General features: G+C 33.6%; 1 protein-coding gene and 1 pseudogene across 3 annotated transcripts; both read right to left on the bottom strand.

The window, feature by feature from the left end:
- Positions 1-696: 696 nt before the first annotated feature.
- Positions 697-2,621, bottom strand: LOC146884711 (zinc finger BED domain-containing protein DAYSLEEPER-like; annotated as a pseudogene).
- A 10,083-nt stretch (positions 2,622-12,704) lies between these two features.
- On the bottom strand, positions 12,705-21,560 carry INDH (INDH1(iron-sulfur protein required for NADH dehydrogenase)). 3 transcript variants are annotated; one of them, XM_028080691.2, is made up of 9 exons: positions 21,036-21,560; positions 17,766-17,907; positions 17,568-17,676; positions 17,340-17,462; positions 16,134-16,231; positions 15,819-15,945; positions 15,263-15,348; positions 14,265-14,390; positions 12,705-13,166 (listed from the first exon to the last, which is right to left on the bottom strand). In XM_028080691.2, exons 2-9 carry the CDS (start codon positions 17,769-17,771, stop codon positions 13,008-13,010), a joined length of 834 nt encoding a protein of 277 aa, XP_027936492.1. In that variant the 5' UTR covers positions 17,772-17,907; positions 21,036-21,560; the 3' UTR covers positions 12,705-13,007. The 3 variants fall into 3 exon arrangements, with proteins under 3 accessions (XP_027936492.1, XP_027936491.1, XP_027936493.1); XM_028080690.2 differs by lacking the exon at positions 21,036-21,560 and adding an exon at positions 19,037-19,193; XM_028080692.2 differs by lacking the exon at positions 21,036-21,560 and adding an exon at positions 19,037-19,193 and having other exon boundaries at positions 17,340-17,450.
- Positions 21,561-21,796: the final 236 nt, after the last annotated feature.

The raw sequence follows: 21,796 nt of genomic DNA, 5'->3' as shown, positions 1-21,796 counted from the left end.
ATCTTAAAAAGGATAAAAAGTGAACTTACTTTGTTATTCAATATGATTTGGTGGATGTGTAGAGATCTTTACTAGGAGCAATCTTATAGTTTTAGATCTCCAAAAGGATGAAGAATGAAGCTAGAAGTCTAGAGAGAGGGTAGAGGAAAGTTAAAAAGTAAAGTTTAGTGAGATGGTGGTTTTTATGTATTGAATATATTGAAAAGCTAGGTATAGGATTAATCTCCCTTATGTAAAAATACGCATATGACAATGTATTTACAATAAAGAGAATTTGGGCTAAGCCTAAATACAAATGAATATGTAATAATAACATAAACATAAGGACATGTTTCCCTACACATGTCAAAGTGAGCCAACCCAGCTCACACGGGTTGGCTCACCACGAGCCGGGTCAAAAAACTAGTGAGCCCAACCCGACTCACTTCAAGGTGAGCCAGATTTTTTGTAACTCGGCTCAACCCACCACGGGTTGGTGGGTTAAGTGGGTTGGCTCACCAACCCACCTAAAAAATTGGATTTTTTTTTTCAAGTATTCAAATATTTCTAGTAATCATAACAATATTTCCAACATCAGATTTGATAAAAGCAAAGATGTCATTTCCCGAGAAACATAGTATTCATAGCTTGGACTACCATATACACACAAACAAGCACTTTAAACTAACTAACTAAACATGTTCAATAGTTGACAGTTCATTTAGCCTCCAAAAATTTCTTAGCCTGCATATGCAACACCATAATAGAGTGAATCCAATGTTGCAATGACCTGCATAGATAATGAATGGGTTGAATCAGATCACCTTGAATCAGATCACCTATACACATATACTTCAACTCAAAAGCATACAATTTTGCATATAGTTAAAACAACAACAGCAGAATAATGCTCAGTATTCTGTTTAAACTACAACAGCGGAATAATACTAAAAATTATGACAACAAAAAAATAATTCAGCAGCAGAAAATGCTGGGAAGTTATGGAACCTGCAGCAGCAATGTGATGAGACATTTTTAAATGAAACACAGAAAAACGTGATGCACTGAATGTCATGTGATATACAACCCTATTATATTTGACTTCAAATTCATGCTTGGTAGAGTGTTGCACTGAATCAAAAACAAAATAGACAAAACCAATAATAATACTCAACCTCTTCTCATTACATACATCAACCACGTGTATTTCCTTTTATTACAGCAATTGCACATGAAGCAGCAAGTAAAATGTAATCATCATATAAGAAGATAAATTATGGTTCAAAGACATATCCTGTGTTATGAATTTTTGTTCATCCCTTATTTCTATGATCATCTAATTACATCTTACTAACCGAACATTACTAAAACACTTGAATTTGGACTTTAAAATCTAAGATTTTCAAGTTTTTCGTCCATGACAAATTTAAGATTAAAATTTCTAATGAAAAAAAGAAGATACCTGAGCGACCTATAATGCCTAAACTAAGGCATGCATCAAACTGATAAATTTCTCTTCGGTGAATAATTGGTAAGGAAAATATTGGACGAAAGACTATATTATTAATACTTTCTTGGATACCAAAAAATCTACACATATTCATAAGTTTTTTATTCATTAGTGGAAATTATTTTTTTACCATATCCTTCAAATGATATCAGTTACCTGTACTGCAAAAATCAAGATGTCTTATACACAGTGAAAGTTCATGACATCCTACACTTATATACATTTGTCTTATCTAAGCAAACAAACTCAAGCTATTACAGCAATAACCAAGACAAGTTGAACTCTACAGAAACATATGCTTACCTCAAATTATTGCACAAGTACATTGGAGTCATGGATTGAAAAGTCTAGAACAATTTCCTCCACTTTTTGACAATCTTCATTATCTTCATCTTGAAAATTAAAAGCAGATTATTAACAAAAGATATAATTTATTAGAATAACAAGTATGTTGTAAAAGATTGAAAAGTAATATAAATTAAATTACCAATATTTTCAAATCCATGTAACCAATTTTAAGTTAAAATTAGAGCTTGAACATTGTCAGGAAGAAGATTAGATCGATACTTGCTAAGCATTTTACCATTAATGCTAAATGCAGACTCACTGGCAACAGTTGTTATTGGAATACTTAACACCTCACATGCTAGTTTACATAGGTTGGGTAGCGTTCTTGTCGATCCTTCCAATAGCTCAAAATATCCAACTTTGGAAAATACTTTGGCTCAAGTGGTGTTTCAGTCAGATACAAATCCAATTCAGACTTGCCAGTTACATTCACATTTTGGCTTACATAATTGATATATTCCTAAAAAGATATAATACAAACATTAAAATTGGTTTAAATAAAGATAAGATGATAATAAATAACTAAATAAGTTAGGAATAATGACTAACTTACATTATATGGATCAATCTCTTGGTCTTCTTCCATGTTCAAATGTTCTTCTATTGAACAAGTGGGTTGAGAACTTGATGCATTTGATGAATTTGACCTCACACTCACATATTCTTCAAAAAGTTTGTACATTTTTCCTTTTATGTGATTAATCTTTTCATCACAAGTGGAAGGATCAAGCTTTGAATAATAGAATCGGAGTGCTTCAAGTTTCATCTGTGGGTCAAGAATCATGGCAATTGAAAGAATGATACTATATTCACTCCAATACTTCTCAAATTTATCCATCATCCTTTTTGCCATGTCTTTCATTAAGGGGTCATCAGTACTTAAAGTATCCCTTAATGATGAAGGATTATCTTGTTCCTTTTTAAGATTATTGAATATGGTGTGAGTTGATTAAGAAAGCTAAGTGAAATCCCCACTGGACATTAAGATAGCAAGCTATCTAGATGTGAAGGTTCCTTTCACAAAGCTCAAGAGAAGAAGATGATGGATTGATTCAAACAAAAAGGAAATGGAAAGCACATAAACCATAGAAAACCAAGAACAATTAAAGGAAGAAGAAAACATAAAATGGAAAGGAAAGGAATGGTAAAAATGTGAGAAGCACGCCACTACAAGGCTAGGCTAGAAGCCATGGCAACCTTGAAGATGAGTGGATATGTGCCGCCACTTGCTATGCAAGATAAGGCTTAAAAGTATTCACTCCCAAGGGAGGAAACTCTCACAAATGGTTGAGACACAAGAGTGTTTTCACTTCAAAATGTTCAACCCTTTTACATGTCTAGGAGCACCCCTTATATAGAAGAGTTTAGGGGCCTCTAAGCAAATAAAAGATACCTAAGGATGTCTCTACAAAAACCTAACCCTAGCTTCTAGAAACTAGGTCAAATAAGGTTACAAAAATGAGAGACAAAAGACCTAACTATGGTGTGTGCAAGGCTAATTTCGTTCTAGCACAAAAGGAGACAAAGAATGTGTCTCATATGTCTCCAAAAAGTGGCCAAAGTGTGGTAAAAACAAAGGAGACCAAAGGTACATAGGTACACTTGCTTCATGCCTTTTACTTTATGCTTTATGCCTTTGCTTTACTCTGTCCTCCACATCATTTATGCTCCCCAATCACCATGCGCCACCTAGCATTGTTTTCTTACTCCTAATTAACCTACAAAGCAAATAAACATAGATTAGCATGTTGGCTTAAGTCAAGTCAACTATAGTCAACAAGTCAAACCTAGTCAAAGGTCAACAAGTCAACTAAAGTTGATTCAACTAAGTCAACTTAGGGAATCAAAAATAACAAACACAAATGAAAGGGATGAAGGATTAGTGAACTTCCTTTCTAAACATGTTTAGTCTTCTTAAGCATGTGCCTTCATCCTTGGTTGGGGTCAATCCTTCATCACTTAACAACCACTCAATTTTCCATACTTGCATAAAATATTCATTAGAGGTTGGATAAGATGTGCCTGAAATCAAATTGGTTATATTATATAATGGCCTTAAAAATTCACACATCCTCTCAGCTCTTTTCCACTCTTCAGGTGTTGGGCAATGCTTAAAGTTTCTATCACATATAGTGAAACTTCCAAAAGCTCGGCGATACTTAAGACCACTTTCAATCATTAGAAAAGTAGAAGTCCATCTAGTAGGTACATCTAACCTTAAGCCCACTTTTGTATCAATACCCCTCACTTGAACAACACATTCGGTAAATGCTATTTTTCTTGCCTCTGACCCTTTCACATATTTAATGCTTTCTCTAATTTTGTGCAAAGCAACTTCAACAACTTTTAAACCCTCTTGAACTATCAAATTCAAGATATGAGCACAACACCTCACATGAAAAAATTCACCCTCACACATTAAGCTATTTTGTAAGCTTAATTGTTCACCCAAAATTTGTTATATTACCATCAACATTAAAATTCACATTAACACTCTGATGAATAGTTTCAGATTCCATGCTGCATATTAATTTGTGAAAAAAGTAAAAGTGAAAAACTTACTAAATACAACAATCAATTGTACAAATCAAGTTTGAACAACAATGAAACTGACCTTGAAAGGAAAGTTGAGTCCAGCTTTGTTCAAGTATGGATCCTTTTCAGCTCTCTCCTGCAAGAATGAGTACATTAATAGTAAAAAAAAATAAAGTACAAACCAGTAAACAATATAGAGAACAATAGGATTAATCTAATTGCATAGATTAAACGTGCTGCAGAACCAAAGGCATTCATTTCAAACCAGGACCAGCTAGCCACTTTAAAGATCTTCACTCTTTTCTTTTCAAAATTTTCATAGAAAATTTAATTTTGGAAGAGTTTTTAAGATTTGTTTTAGCTTGCAATTACGAAAAAGAATGATCACTAAAAAACGTTTACATTCTTTGAGAATCAGTATGAATTACCAAAGACTTAACATAGATCACAACATATACAATCAAAGCTCTGTTTCAGGTTTGAGTGATTTTAGAATCATACTAATGATCAATCACTGATTGAGAGACAAAATTACATGGCAATTACATTAAATTTTTATATTATAGTAAATAAAATTTATTTATACAGTTATAGTGACAAAATTACAGTATGATTGATAATGAGTTAGAAAATAAAAAATAATTATATAAAATATATCAAAATAATATTCTACATAATAAAAATAAACAACGAATAAAAATATTAAAAATTATCAAATGTGTATCTTAGAAACAATTTGAGAGATTATTGAATTGAATCGCACTAAGGAAAGCAAATTTATAATTAAGGTATAATAAGATGAAAAATACCTTAGAGATCTAAGAAAACCTTTTAAATATCAACATAGTTAATGGTTGGGATAACGAAGATTGGAGATGCGAATGAATTTCATGACAAATCAAACAATTAGAAGAAATAAAAAATAGAAAGTGTGTAATAATATATATAAGATTACTTACTTGTGAATATTTTAATTATTTAAACGGGACGGGATATGGTGGGAACGGATATTATGACGGGTATGGTGATGGGGACGGGACGGATAGGTACATCCCCATACTCATCCCCATACCCAATTGAAAAAGTAAAGGATTTCCCATATTCATACCCATACCCATATTCAGTCAATGTGAGAATTCCCCGTTAAAACGGAGACAGATTTGGATAACATCCACGAAGATGGATTTATTTGCCATCTCTAATCATGCCAATGTCTTATAAACTATCGTAACTTATTGTTGCCACGTAAAAGAGTTAAGTTTGTTGGACCAGAAAGATATTATATTTATATATTTCTTACCATCATAGTTATCTCAACATTAAAATTTGAGAAAAGATAAATTGTTACGTCTGCCCTTCTCAAGTTCCATATGGCATAAGATTATAAATATTGACCATTAGCCCATTATCCCACATTATATACTAGAGATGAGATAATATGTACCTTGAAATAAGAGTCTATCCATAAGTTTAATCACAAAGCTTATTTAAATAAATTATATACACTATGATTCATTATGAAAGTAAAAATAAATAAAAAAAAATTGTTGAAAGGTCATAAATCACTTTCTAGACTCCAAAATATATTATTATAAGCAAACAAATTTAGAAATGCCCAAAATTCTTTGTGTCGCCTGGTGGCGCGGAGCTTGCCGCTAGGCGCTCTCGTGGCAGTGAGACTTAGGTGAGTGATCGCGTGAAATAAAGAGGGTGGTAGATGTATTGGAAGGCAAGTTGGAAGGCGAAGAGGAAGGATGTGCGGAGAGAGTATGGGAGGAGATTTCATGACTAGGAAAGAAGGGAAGGATAAGATGCAAACTGCAGGAGGTGTAATGGTTGTATAGGATAAAAATTAATGTCACATTAATGAATATGAGGTTCGATAAATCAGAGTTCTTTGTTGGGTAATAACGATTAAATGGGGAAACCTTAAAGTTAATTGGTAATGTTAGTTTTGGATCCTGAGAGCAAAGATAGTAATTGAAATGGTGAGAGATGTAGACCCTAGTATTTTTGTATTCATAGCTGGATGAATCAGAAGGTAACAGAGGTAGGAAATGCTTAAGGGTACGTCTCATGTGTTAAATAATAGAGTTAAACCAGATTACCCTCTTATAAGTAGGGTTAGCGAACCCAAATGAAAGTGTAGAATTCGTGTAATGGGCTAGCTATTGGGAGTGAGTGTAAGAGGATTAGAAGGAAATTACGTAGTGATGTTGGCTGAATTGAGTCATGGTGTACTCTGGTCGAGCAATCTAAAGATAGTATTGTGCAACATACTGATATGGCGTCTGGCGGCAGGGCTGAGACCGCCAGGCGATAGCCAATACACAAGTGGCTCTAGAGTGAGTGGCGCCTGGCGGAGAGGGAGATTCCGCCAGGCGAACGGAGCAACAACAGTGACGTCTAGGAGCGTTGGCGTCGGGCGGTAGCGACTTAACCACTAGGCGGTGGCGACTAGGATCATGTGTTTTGAAGCGCTTGGCGCCTGGCGGTACGCGACACCCGCCAGGCGGTCTGGAGGTTGACAGCGCCTGGCGGCACGTGTCCCCCGCCAAGCGATTTATACTGCTGCAACTTTGAGTTTTATTTATGAATTTGTGATCTACAGTGCGTCTAGTGGTGCTTTAAGAGTGAGATTGCTGGTGTTCCTTGAGTTGTGGCTCGGAACGTATCCCTTGAGTTGTGGCTCGGGATAGGGGTTAAACACGTGGTATTCCTTGAGTTGTGGCTCGGAATGGCATCTCTTGAGTTGTGGCTCGGAATGGCATCTCTTGAGTTGTGGCTCGGAATGGCATCTCTTGAGTTGTGGCTCGGGATGGCGGATGGACACGAGGAACCCTTGAGTTGTGGCTCGGGTTGGCGAGTGTTGCCGGTGTGAGTGTGCTGGTTGTGGCCAGTACGGATGGGTTCAGATGGATTGCCCTCCTCAGTTGTTGGCTGACGAGTTTGGTAGTCCTGGGACGATACGGACTATGTTCGTATATGGGAACTCTACCTGGCGTTGCGGTGTATGATCCGTAGCATGTTTTCCCGCACGTGCTCTATCGGTTGTGGCCGATAGGTATGGCAGCAAGTCACCTTGAAGAAATCCTTAGACGTTGTAGTACACGAATAATCTGATTGGGGGTCAGATGGTAGGAATTAAAGAATAGGACAATGTGAGATGTTTATGTCATGTATGATTTCTTGTGTTTATATGCTTATGTTTCTGTAACTTTATATATATGATTTAATTGTTAAGCTCACCTTATCTGCGTGTGTGTGGCGATGATCGTGTACGCGGTACACGGGAGCAGATGTTGGTGATGCAGGTGGCTTTGGTGCAGCCTAGTTGCGGAGAGGGGATTGACTTGGGGAAACTCTTACGTTTATGTACTTGTTTTTGAAAATATTTGTAAACCCTGATGATGGGTGACTTAATCATATTGTGGATTCTGATTTTTGTAATGGACGTTGTAAACTTTATCCGTTCATTTAATAAAGTTTTAATTTTCCCGCGTTTTGGGAAAATGAGGTATTATTAAACGCACTGTTTTATTTATTTCATTTATTTATTTATAAATTAGTAATATCCTGACGGGATGTTACAATCGTGGTATGCCTAGTTTTGTAGGGGTGGCGTTAAGGACCCCAGGACTGCGTTGTTATACTATTTATGTGTAGCGTTTTCTTTAATTACGCTTATCAATTAAATGGGACATTACATGGGACTTCCAACAAAGATGAAGAAAACGGAAAGGGAGAAAAAACAAAAATAAAAAGGAAAGTGAAAAAGCGAAAAAAAAAACAAATAAGGGTCAACAGTATGGATGGCAACAAGGCAGGGCGGGGACAGGTTTCGCTATCCCATACACATCCCTATAAAAAAGTTCATCCCCATCCCCATACCCAAACCCAACAGATATCAAAATTTTGTTCCATTCTCATCCCCACCGGGTAACGAATATATTTTCGTACTCATACTCATACTCGTTTAATTGCTGTTTAAATATTAATTAATTAATTATTTTATAAAATAAAAAAATACTCTAAAGGAAACATAATATTATTAAATCTTCAATGTCACGAGGAGGGTTGTTTCTTCTATATAAAATATTTAGAAAGAAATTATAATTGTATACATTTTAAATTAGAATACTAAATAAAATTTCATGAGAACCAAAACATTTATTAAATTTGCAAACATTACTGAAACCTAGTTGATAAAATCTAAAAATATTTTTTAAAAAATAAAATAGAAAAACAAAAATTAAAATTAAAATATATTTTAAATGTCTGTTTACTTCAATTTTTGAAATTGTAATGAATATATTTTTTATATACTAATAAAATTTATAGTACATTACTTTATCAAAATCACACAAAACGCAAAGAACAAATTTTAAACTAATAATAATTAAATTTTAACATAGATATTGTATCTTTTGAAATTCAATATATGTTGGACGATGATAAAGCCAAATTCATGACAACTACATTAAATTTTTATATTATAGTAAATAAAAATTACAATACAACCCTTTATCAAAATACGCAAAGAACAAATATTAATCTAATAATAATTAAAGTTTAACATAAATCTTGTATATTTTGAATTTCAATATATGTTGGATGGTGATAAAACAAAACTCATAGCAATTACATTAAATTTTTATATTATAGTAAATAAAATTTATTTATACAGTTATAGTGACAAAATTACAGTATGATTGATAATGAGTTAGAAAATAAAAAATAATTATATAAAATATATCAAAATAATATTCTACATAATAAAAATAAACAACGAATAAAAATATTAAAAATTATCAAATGTGTATCTTAGAAACAATTTGAGAGATTATTGAATTGAATCGCACTAAGGAAAGCAAATTTATAATTAAGGTATGATAAGATGAAAAATACCTTAGAGATCTAAGAAAACCTTTTAAATATCAACATAGTTAATGGTTGGGACAATGAAGATTGGAGATGCTAATGAATTTCATGACAAATCAAACAAAACAATTAGAAGAAATAAAAAATAGAAAGTGTGTAATAATATATATATATATATATATATATATATATATATATATATATAAGATTACTCACTTGTGAATATTTTAATTATTTAAACGGGACGGGAATATGGTGGGAACGAATATTATGGTGGGTATGGTGATGGTGATGGGGACGGGACGGATATGTACATTCCCATACTCATCCCCATACCCAATTGAAAAAGTCAAGGATTTTCCATATTCATACACATATCCATATCCATAAATGCGAGAATTTTCCATATTTATAACACATGTCAATGTTTTATAAACCAACATAACTTATCGTTGTCACGTAAAAGAGTTAAGATTGTTGGACCAGAAAGAGATTATATTTATATATTTCTTACCATCATAATTATCTCAACATTAAAATTTGAGAAAAGATAAGTCGTTCTGCCCTTCTCAAGTTACATCAGATAATAAATATTGACCATTAGCCCATTATCCCACATTATATACTAGAGATGAGATGATATGTACCTTGAAATAAGAGTCTATCAATAAGTTTAATCACGAAGCTTATTTAAATAAATTATATACACTATGATTCATTATGAAAGTAAAAATAAATAAAAAAAATTGTTGGAAGGTCATAAATCACTTTGTAGACTCCAAAATATATTATTATAAGCAAACAAATTGGACCACCGAAAACATAAGCATAAGCACCACAGTAGAAGTGAAAAAAGTGACCCTTTTCTCTTTCCTTTTTTTTAAGTAAGAAAAGAAAAAAGTTTTCCACCCTTACAACCTTAAAAGAAGTTGAAGTTATCCATTTAGTTTGCTTTCAATTGGTTGGTTGACAAGTCTCGCGACAAATGTTCAACTTAGACATAGAGACTGCCAAAAGAATCCTAGTCAAATGGCTAAGCATCATCATTTAAACTAAGTGTATTATAAGATGCGTATCTAATTCACCACAAGTTTGAGCCAAAAAATATCTTATGTTCTTTTCAATATTCAAGAATACATTCCCTATAGTCACACCTTATGAGATGCTCAAGAAGCTTTCAACATACCTTGCGTAAAAACTACAACAAATGCTTGGTCAAAAAGTTGTAGATTCTCAGTGCATTCTCTTTGACAAAATGTTGCTCTGGCTACGCTATGATTCTAACAGTTCTAAATTTAAAAATTGAGAAACTTGAATGAACCTTCAAAGGATCACATTGCTGCATTTTTAAATTGACAAAATAGCGTATTTGATTTAATATTTTAATATTTTTTTAATAGAGAAACCAAATTGTACAGACCAAGTAAATAGCAGTTTAAATTTTTAAAAAAATATTTTAAATTGTATATCAATATAATATAAATATATAGTTGGGATGATAAACACACTTAAATTTCATTAAAATTCGCTACTGGTTTTGACGAATTTTTGAAAAGAGACTTCTAAAATAGAAAATAAGAAAAATTAAAATTATTTTTTTCATTAAATCACTACATTAAAATCTTTATTAACAACCAATTTTAATAATAAAAAATTATTAATCACTATAATAATCAATTTAAATACTAATTTACAAAATAAAAAATTATAAATTACTAAAATAATTACTTTAAATGATTCTTTCCTGTTACACAACTAAAACAAATACGCTATTTTCAGCCCAATTGGAAAATAATTTTTTAACAAAAATTTGGTTGACAAAGTTATGAAATAAGAGTAATTTTTTTATCTTTTAATGGAAGTTAAGATAATAAAATAATAAAATTTTAGGATTTTTTTTTATCAAAAATAGTTATTTGTCAAAGTTTGTTAAAAAAAAATTGTCGATCTATCATCTTTCTTTTAGATTTTGAAGAATATTTGAATAGGTTCCAAAAATATTGGAATAGGTTTCGAGCAAAACAGAACCGGTTAAAAACACCTAACGTGGACTTGAAATGAAATCCAAGAATCCCATAACCAGTTCCATTTAATATTTGAACAGCACATATCCTCTCCAATGTTGTTGGACACATTATTTTAGGAAAATAAACCGAGCACTAAAATCACTCCAATAATTTCCGTAATCTCGCATTTCCTCTCTTTGCATCGCCTCCCATTCACCGCAAAAGAACACAAAAAATCTTATAAATCATCGTTTGTTATTCTCTTTGAATAATAATTCCATCGTTGTGTCTCTAAAACTCAGTCACTGCAAAAGGTGAGCACTACCAACCTACTGACATCTCCGAAAAAGACCAACAAACAGTTGAAACCTGATGATAAAGAAGAGTGGTGTGAATTTCATAGAACAAAAAGGCACAACATCAGTAAGTTTTTTGCCCTGATACAACATATAGAACAATTGATCAAGAAGGAGTACCTGACAATGTACCGAAAGCAAAGGGGCCCCTTCACGAGAAAGGGAGTCTGAAGGAAATAATGATCACTTCCTAGAAAAAAAAAACCTCGGTGAGCACGAAACACCTATACTTGAGGTTTTTTTCAGGATAGAGAGACAAGTGAGTGTTTCTGATCTTAGGCTCCTCAGCTTTACAATAAACAAATTTAATAATTATTATAATAACTTTTAAATTCTTTTATTGTAAAAAATAGATGAACACATGTGTTATATGTGTTTTCACTTATTCTATAAAAATAAACATTTATTTATTGAATTTATAAACCAAAAATATAAGTTTGTTTGTTTAGGTTTAGCCTTTTCAATCCACATCGACAACACAACACAAGTCAAACTGATGTAAAATGTCGAAGGATATTAGCTAGCCTCATAATAACCTAGTAATAATACATATTGATTATTAGTGATTGTCCCACATTATAAACTTGCGATGAGAGAATACGTACCATGAAGACCGTAATGAGAGTTTATCCATAACTTAATTATGAAGCTTATTTAAAAAAATTATATGCACTGATTTCTGCATGCTTTATTATAAAAGTAAAAAATAAACAAAAAAATTGTAGAAAGGTCGTAAACCACTTTCATAAGACTCCAATATATATTACTCTAAGCAAATACATTGTACCAAAGAAATGTTAACATAAACAGAAGCACAATATCAGGTGAAAACAACCGCCCTTTTATCTTTCCCCTTTAAGAAAAAAAATATTTTTCACTCTTACAACCTTATGAAGAAGTTGAAGCTATATACATTCTGTTTGCTTTCAATTGGTTGGTTGACCGGTGTCTGTGACAAATGTTCAACTTAAAGATAGACCCAGCAAGAATAGCCAAATGGCCAAACATTATCATTTAAACAAAGCTTATTATAAATGCAGGTGACCGCTATGACGGCTCGTTGTAATAGTATATCAAATCCACCACATATTTGAACCCAAAAAATACCTCATATTCTTTCCAATATTCATCGGTACATTATCCGCTGTGAGATGTTCAGAAGCTTTCGGCACACTTGATTGAGTAGAAACCACCACAAATGCTTGGTCAAGAATTACAGATTCTCGGTGCATTACAAAATGATTCTCTAACTATGTTATAATTTTCCAACAGTTCTAACTATAATCTGGTGTCGGGTCTATAATTTATACCACACTTTTGACAAAATTTAGAAGTCAAAACCCGGATTAAAAATGAGGGTAATTAGTTCATTGTTTTTTGAATAAACGCATTTCACAGAATTATCTCTGGATGGAATTGTTGTTCCTTGAGTTTCTGAGCAAGTTTTTCAGCTATCTCGCCATACGCTTTCGAAACTACTGAATCAGGTGCAGCTAACACTATAGGGTGCCCCTGATCACAAGCTTCTCTGACATCCACTTCTAGTGGTATCTGGAATAATTATTAAATTCAAAACAAGTCAGAAATACTCAATAAATAAATTCTATCTGGTTAATCAGAAATCATAAGCTTCTGGATGTACTCACACATTAGAATAGTTAAATACTCATTCATCATGCCCAATACAAATTTTATGACAACAAAGATAAGCCAAAAATGATTTAGTTAGTTGTCTCATAAAAGTTATAAAAAGTTGGCCTAATCCTCTTCTTAGTCTCATTATTCATAAAATGTTCAATAAAATCCCTCAATTTTTAAAAAGGTGGGAAAGGGAACCAGAGCAACAAGTATAACAACTAGGGATATTCCCCACCACAACAGTTCCACAGGCACCATAGGATTTGGAGATTACATAGAAGAGAGACCGAATCTATAAAAGGTGAGGATGAATGCAGTGAGATAAAAAGGCAACACCCCCATTAGGCATCTCAGAAGCGTACACCACTTTCCAATTAGCTGAAAAACCGTTAATAAGCAAGTATTGATATTTATTTTACACACAATACAATTTATTACGAATGCCCAATGATAATTTTTAAAATCTATTAGGTCAATTTAAACAAACAAAAGAGACATATTGCATTTTAAAACAATTGAGAAACTTGATTGAACCTTGAAAAGATCACAAAGTTGCATTTTAAAATTGAAGGACTCGATTGAATATTTTATCAATAGAGAAACCAAACTGAAGAAAATAAGGAAAAAATACGACAAAAAGATACTTAAGTCTAAAAAGATCTATCATTAAGTGACAAAGGCTCTGACAAATTTCTCTAGAGACTTCTAAGAAAGAAAATAAGAAAAAATAAAATGAATTTGTTCAGAAGTTAAATTTAACATATGCATAATTATATTAATCTCTCTCATATAGTTTCTCCAAATTTTTATTTTAAACTTGAGCATAAATTAATATTAATTTATGGAGAAATCAACTTTATTTTTTCCTCTTTTAAAGTCTGTTTGAAGAGGTCCGACCAAATAGGCCCTACCTAAGAAGTCTGTTCAGTTGCTTCATTCAATGAAGTCCCCACTAAGCATCAACGAAATTATAATGATAAAGTAGATTCTGCATACAGATAATCAACTTACCTCGCCTAAAAATTCTAATCCCATTTCGGAGGCTGTCCCATGAGCCCCTCCTTTACCAAATATGTATGAAGGTTGGCCACAATGTGGACACTTAAAGCAGCTCATGTTTTCCACAATACCCAAAATCTGTAAGAAAAGTTGGAATTCTCATGAATGGACATCAGTTGTGGGATGCAGTCACAGCTTTCATATGACACGCAAACAGCATATCACAAAAGACATGTTGATATAGTAATGGTGAATCATGGATTTCATTCTGTAGCATGTTAATTGGCAGACTTAAGTGCTGTGAAATTAAAATCGAAAAAAAAAAAAAAAAAAAAAAAAAAAACTCAAAAAAGACCTCATAAACACAAACATATATGCTTCTACCAGACATTGGATACAAGATAAGCCTATCGTCTACATTTAGACTAATTTTACCATCATAAATAATTTTCCCGAAATAAGCCTTCATTCTCACACCTAAATACAATCAAATACAGTCTATTGATTTAACAAATTGGGATTCAGACATCTTAACAAGGATCCAGTGCATATGTGCCACTGATATATAAACTAGGGCAAGCTAGGATAAAATAAAGCCACAAAAAAAAAAGAAAAAAACTAAACTTGTATTTCATTCATGTCCTCAACACAGATGTTGTACGCTTCTTATAATAAGAGACACTTAACAGACGTTTCACTTGTGCCCTAAACCTATACAAGCCTGAATACTACTGAATGAAGGCCTCCTTTAGCCAAGAGTGGATTTTGACACTATGTTTCACCCGTTTTGCCGATCAAAAATATGTTTGGGCTTGTCTGCCTCGTCATTGGGCTTGCTAACAGCCACTAGCTCAAAATTCATGCAAATGATGGCACAATGCCATCTTACTATATGCACACTGCAAATGTTAAAAGTGTTGAACATCAACAGAAATGCACACACGTATATTTAGATTCACAAAATATTGTTATTAGGCAACAAAGCAAGTATACAAAGGGACTTATCATACCGGAACATCAACTTTATTGAACATTTTTACGCCCCTCCTGGCATCCATTAATGCAACATCTTGGGGAGTTGAAACAATGAGTGCACCTACCATACAAGCACCCTTGACAATGAATAACCAAAGAAAGCTAACTCTATGGAAACTAGTTAAGAAAGAATCAATACAAAGGAATATTAGTAATGCTATAGTATAAAATATAAAAATATAACGATACTTTGTTCAAATTTATCTTGATTTAGTTAAACTAAACAATATTGTGTTTTAATGATTATAATTAAATTAGTACTCAATTGAAAATTTTCAATTGAATTAAGGTAGCATGGTAAACAGGTCTAGCTACAATCTTCATGAAAATTTAGTTGCCTATATCAGGCACATGAACCACAAAGACTAAGTGCATAAAGTCATAGTGAAGGTTCAAGCTGTTTGCCAAAGTTGCTTTCAAATTATATTTGATTTTACTGGTATAGCTTAAGTATTATAAACACATAATAGACTACTAGAATCATAAATATATAAACAACCCCCACGGAAGGAATCATGCAGAATTAACTACCTGATAATTGCAGATTTTGAGACATAGCTATCTGGACATCACCAGTGCCGGGAGGCATATCCATTACTAGAATGTCAAGTTTACCCCAGTCAACTCCCCTTGTCATTTTCTCAAGGGCATTTGACACCTACAATAATGCAGCAACAGAAGTTCAGATAGAAAACAATAGAAGATGCTTTTTGCAAGGAACATGCAACCAATAACAAATCCTTCATAGTATATCCCAACAAAAAACTTAAGTTGCAGAAGACTGTTACAGCAAGAAATAATAAATGAAATGGAAAATAAAAACAAATAAGAACAGCTGTTATGTACCATGGGACCTCTCCAGACAATCGGGGCATCCTTATCCACAAGGAACCCTATTGACATACATTTGACCCCATAATTTTCAATTGGAATCATTTTCTTATCTGAAAATAAATGAACAGCAAGATATTAAAACTAACTGTAATGGAAACTGAAAGAGCATTAGCACAAAATTAAGCTTAATATATGGCTTCAACATTATCACCACCATTGGTGGAATGTGAAAACTCGAAACCAAACTATGATTGGTATTGAAGGCCACACACTGATAAGAAACTTGGGAGAACCACAGTATAAAAGCTAGCTATTGTAGTTAGAGAGGCCAAGGCCTTCAAATATGAAAGTCGACCTGTATTATTAAATGACCAGACACACGTCACCTGGAGGGGAGTTGAATTAATTCTGTTTTTGCTTTTGGGACAGTTGTGCTTTCCCCTGCTGTATTAGTGGTGCAATGCACCAACTTCTGTTTTCACCTTTCTATTAGCATAGGTGCCTATTTTCTTTTCTGTTAGTGTTTGGCTGTATCTATTTATTGTCTCTACAGCTATGCTTTCAATGCGATGAAAATATGATACACTATTTCAGACCTAATTTCCTTTTTTAGCTTTACTGATATGGTATCAGAGCACTGATTATCATAGCTCTGGTTTGCTACATTCAATCATGGATATTGATCCATCTCAAGACCCTTCATTACCATATTATCTTCACCCATCTGAAAACCCATCTCTGGTTATTGTTTCTTCCATACTCAAAGGCCCCATTAGCAGCAATGGTCACAATCATTTCAGATGAGCTTGATTTCTTGAGGGAACCATTTCAGCTACAGCCCGTGCTAGTCATATATACCCAGCCTGGGAGAGAGCAAACATTATGGTTGTGTCATGGCTCCTATGATCTCTTTCTCCTTCCATAGCCCAGAGTGTTATATGGAGAGACACTGCTTCAAGTATCTGGTCTAATCTTGAAGAGAGGTTTTCTAGAGGAGATTTGTTTCCACCCATGCTGCTAATTAGCAACTAGACATAGTGGAAGACTGTAATACCAATTGATAAAGAACCTTGCGAGAACCATACCTCAAAAGCTACCTATTGTAGCTAGAGAGCCCAAGATCTTGCAATGTAAGATTCTAGTCTCGTGCCTTGCAATTGAATCTTAACACATATATGAAATTATCCAATATAAATTATTTAGTAAGAAAAGACATACCATGAGTGACTTCAGGCTTTGTATTGATGTTCATCATTGTGGGAATGCTGGGTCCATACACATCGACATCAAGCAAACCAACCTTGAGCTGACACTTTCTCGCAAGTGCAACTGCCAAATTAACTGTAAATTCAATTAAATTCAAAGTTCAAACAGAACTTCACTCATTCATATCAACACAACAAAATTGTCAAAGATGAAAGAGAAAGAAGGATAAAAGGGCTTTACCAGCAGTAGTTGACTTTCCCACACCACCTTTGCCAGATGCAATGGCTATAGTATCCTTCACCCCATCTAAGCGAAGATGCTTTGCATAGCTCCGAATACTTCCCAGACTCTGTGCACAACAACACAATACAATCCAAAACATTGAGTTTGATTAACAAATAGCCAATTCAACAATTAAGCAGTGTTCAGATTCCTCACCCTCATCAATCGATGCTACCCGCAAAAACGATGCACGCAACACTGTTTCAGTGAAGTAACACCGTGCTATAAACCCTAAGAAACAAGACTGTTTGATTCTCCCATAAGGCCCTTGTCATCAATGGATGTGCATGATACAAATCTAGTCCAATAACAAATAATCAGAAAGGGTGCGCAGAGAATAAGATGGAGGTGCAGGAAGTAAATTATATCAACCTTAAAGACAAATTCCTAAGCCTTTCAATTAGACTAATTCGAGCTCTCTGTAATTTAACTAACCTGTGCGAATGAATCCCTCCCAAATTCAACATTTTCAAACATTCACATAATAACAACTCTTGCAAAACTCAAATTCTTCAAATTCAAAACAAAATTGAACTAGTCAGCATACAATTTCTTCATAACATTACAGTCTAGAATTATCAGTTAAGCAGATCACACTGACGCATTCAATAATTTTCAAACTTCAGATTCGCAATACCCTTCATGTTTCGTGGTTAAACCCCTCTTGTCACCTCCATTCAATGTCCAGAACTCAGTGTAATCAGTCCTAAAATTTAAAAATATATTTTTTTGAATTTTTAAGAAAAGAAAAAGTATCGGGCTCTAGGACGACGCGGATGGTCACAAAAGAACTTAGACCTTTATTATGGATGTTAGACGACGTGGATGGTCACAAAAGTACTTAGACCTTTATTATGGATGTTAGACGACACTGACGGTCATACAAACATTCAAAAACTTAGGTTTAAAAATATTTGAATAAAATAATTGGATACCAAATGCAAACGACCATACAGATATCCAAAACATTTATTAGGGATGTCAAACGATGCAAACGGCCATACAAACATCATCAAAAAAACTAATCTTTAAATTATTTTAGTTGAAACGGATACCAGACAATGCGGATATCAAAAGTTTATTTTAAAATATGTGAAACTCGCGGGTTGACTCGTACACCCGAACGAGTCTGCGAGTCATGACAGTGTTCACGGGTTAACTCGTATATAAACTCGTTTTTTTTCAAAGTCGTAGTGAACTCGGAGTAAACTCGTCGACTCGTACCAGACTCGCGAGTTCGAGAGCGAGTCACCGAGTTCGAAGAACGAGACGAAATGACACAAAAACATGTTGTTGGCTTTCGGATTTTAAGTCCAAACCAAAACCCCAATGCTCCAAATCGAAAATCCAAGCGAAAACAGAGATTGAAGCCCAACTCGAAAACCCTAATCGAAGAAGAAGAGAAAATCGAACTTGAAAACATTGACCTATTTCGAAATCTCAGCTCCGGTCATTCACGTCGCAGCTCCGATCGTCTCGCACGGCAACTCTGATCGCCTCGCGTGGCAGCTCCGTCCGGACGCTAGTTCAGTGGCGTCGTTGCTCTTTTCCCTCTTTTGAAGTAATGACATACGTATATAATATATATTTTTTTGTTTTTTTATTTATTTTTTTACTTTTATTAATCATTACATATATAATATATTATATATCTTTCTTTGTTTTTTTATTTCATTTTTTTTTCTCTGGCTTTCGTTGTTGTTCTGTTACATATATATAATATATATGTAGTTTTGTTTTTTATTTTATTTATTTATTTTATTTTTGGTTTTCTAAAAATTAAATTATTTGATTTTTAATTGATTGAAACTGGTTTATAATGTCTGGAAGTGAGACCGGCACTACTTCAAATTATTGTGATCCTAATGAAGAAGATGATATAAGTAGGTGATTAGGGTCATAAAGTTGAAGTTATTTATGTTTTTTTATTCATATTAATTTATGTGTTTGTTGAAATTTGAACTTATATAATAATCATGTTTCTTGAACTAAGTTATTTTATATTTATTGAACTATTATTTACTATTTGCATTGGTGATTAAATTCTAAATTGGTATGATACTATATACAATTTTTTATATGAAATAGGGATGTAATAGACTCTGAGTCTACAGGTTTACGAGTCGGTCTATGAAGCTCTCACGAGTTTACATAGACTCGAGAGTCTAATAACCTTATTTATTTAAAAAAAAGTTATTATATCGAAATTTCAACAAATAAACATTTTGTTATAAAAAAGTATTCATGCCAAAAGGAACTTGTAATTAGGTCCAAATTAAAAAACAACTCTAAATGAGACAAGTCAAAAGAGGTGAAAAAATGGAAAAAACAAATTCAAATAAAAAAACAAACAATACATTTGAAAGAATATTGTCACTTAAATTCATTATGCCATACACAAACTTCAAATTAAATAACACCACATCACAGGAATTGATATACTAAGAAGGTTGAATCCTGTACATGCAATTAAAAAAAAAAGGTATAATAAGACAAACCATTAATTGTCACGGGCCCATACTTATGCATTACATTATAATCATTATCTCAGTTTTAATTGGTGCAAACAGAACATGAAACCACATAATACCCAATTAGGCCTAACCATTATAACTCAACTTATGGAATTTGCTTGAACAAGTTAGACATGAACGAAGCCTTTCCACCCAAACCATGAACACTGAACCTAAACGCATATACACAGAATTAAACCCAACCCCTAAATGAAACCAAAATTCCATTAGCAGAGTAATCAGAATGATGGAAAAGAAACCCAGAAATCATAATAGCAACAGCAAAGAATTAGCATCACCAATTTCATTGTGTTTTCATTCTCAAATCAGACCTAATGTAATAGTTTTTGTAATAACAACTTTGTAAAACAGAATTCAGCAATTCTGTTGTTGAGTTAATTCTGGTTTTTGTTGAATCAGAATTATAAATAAGCCTTGTATATGCTTTTAAAGAATAATGAGAGTTTTTTTAGTTTGTTGTAAACCTCTACAATCTTCCTTTGAAGTTGTGAGTGAGTGTTGCGATAGAGTGATCTTGGAGTTACTTGAGAGTGGTGTGAGTTCTCTTTACTATGAAGATAGCTTGAGTGAGAGGGAAGCGTAATAGCAGTAGATATTACACCTAATCACCTCAAAGCAATGACTCTCCAAATAATTATGTGCTCAAATAGATCCGAATACAATACCAATGGATAACAAGGCAAATCACATATTACATTCATCCAGCTCAATACCAAATGCTTTAGTATGAAACTAATTATACAATTTTCGGGGCAATTAGACAAAAATGGGAGATCAAACAATAACACTTAAATTCTGTAAACGTGATTTCTTCTCAATCAGCACCAATCACTTCCAGAATAGAATCCAAATAATGAGCAAAGTATGACAGAAAGGAGAAACGGAGTTGAACCTCGAAGGCACTAACGACCAATGGTTGTTTAGGGCTCAGGTGCGGTCAACCCCCTTCGATACTCCGTGAACGAGAGAGAAATGCAAAACGTGCAGAGAATCTTGTCTTCAAGCTTGATTCGTGAGAGTTTGGCGGTAAATGCCAGTGGCCGCGGCTGGCGGAGTTGAGGCGGAAGTAGCAGAGGTGAAGTGTCTCGTGGGAAAGGAAAGAGAAAATGGAAGCCTATGAATGGGGTTGAGCCAAGGAAAAAGGGAAAATGGAGAGGGATTTCGTGCCTGGGTTGCAGTGTTCGAAAGTTTTTGGGAGGATGAAGAGGGAAGAAGATGAGGGTCTCAGCTACCAATCTGGGTCTGTGTAGAAGGATCCCCAAAATTGGTTAGGAGATTAGGGTATTCAGGTGCGTGAGTGAGTGGTGTGAGGTGCGTGAATGGCGTCAGTTAGTGGTGCGTGAGCGTGAGTGTTAGGCGTGTGTTCTGTGAGGGTTTTGTGAGGTGAGTCCATTTAGTGTGTGTGCGTCAGAGCTCACTGATTGAGTGAATAGTGAGGCGTGGTGTGTGAGGTGAGGGTTGTGAGGTAATATGAAGAAGTGTGTGCGTCATGTGAGGTGTTAGTAAGTGAATGTGAGTGAAATAGTGAGATGGTTGAGATATCCGACTCGACTGAAAAGATCACATATTAATTATTTAGTGAGTTAGATTAATTATTTAGTGAGTTAATTTAATTTGATTCATTTATTAACGAATCAAAAACCGTTAACTCGA

Source organism: Vigna unguiculata, chromosome 7 (assembly GCF_037176805.1).
Source record: "Vigna unguiculata cultivar grain cowpea cultivar isolate G323 ecotype 2 chromosome 7, ASM3717680v1, whole genome shotgun sequence".
Classification (NCBI taxonomy): Eukaryota; Viridiplantae; Streptophyta; class Magnoliopsida; order Fabales; family Fabaceae; genus Vigna; species Vigna unguiculata.
The sequence above is the reverse complement of the archived record's forward strand: the minus strand, read 5'-3'. Positions and strand labels throughout refer to the sequence as shown.

Excerpts from the sequence above, each read along its gene's own strand:
- INDH (XM_028080691.2), bottom strand. Across the intron at positions 15,349-15,818 it reads TCAAAATCTGCAATTATCAG|GTGCACTCATTGTTTCAACT; the intron begins GTAGTTAATTCT and ends CTTGTATGGTAG. Across the intron at positions 13,167-14,264 it reads GATTAGAATTTTTAGGCGAG|ATACCACTAGAAGTGGATGT; the intron begins GTAAGTTGATTA and ends TAATTATTCCAG.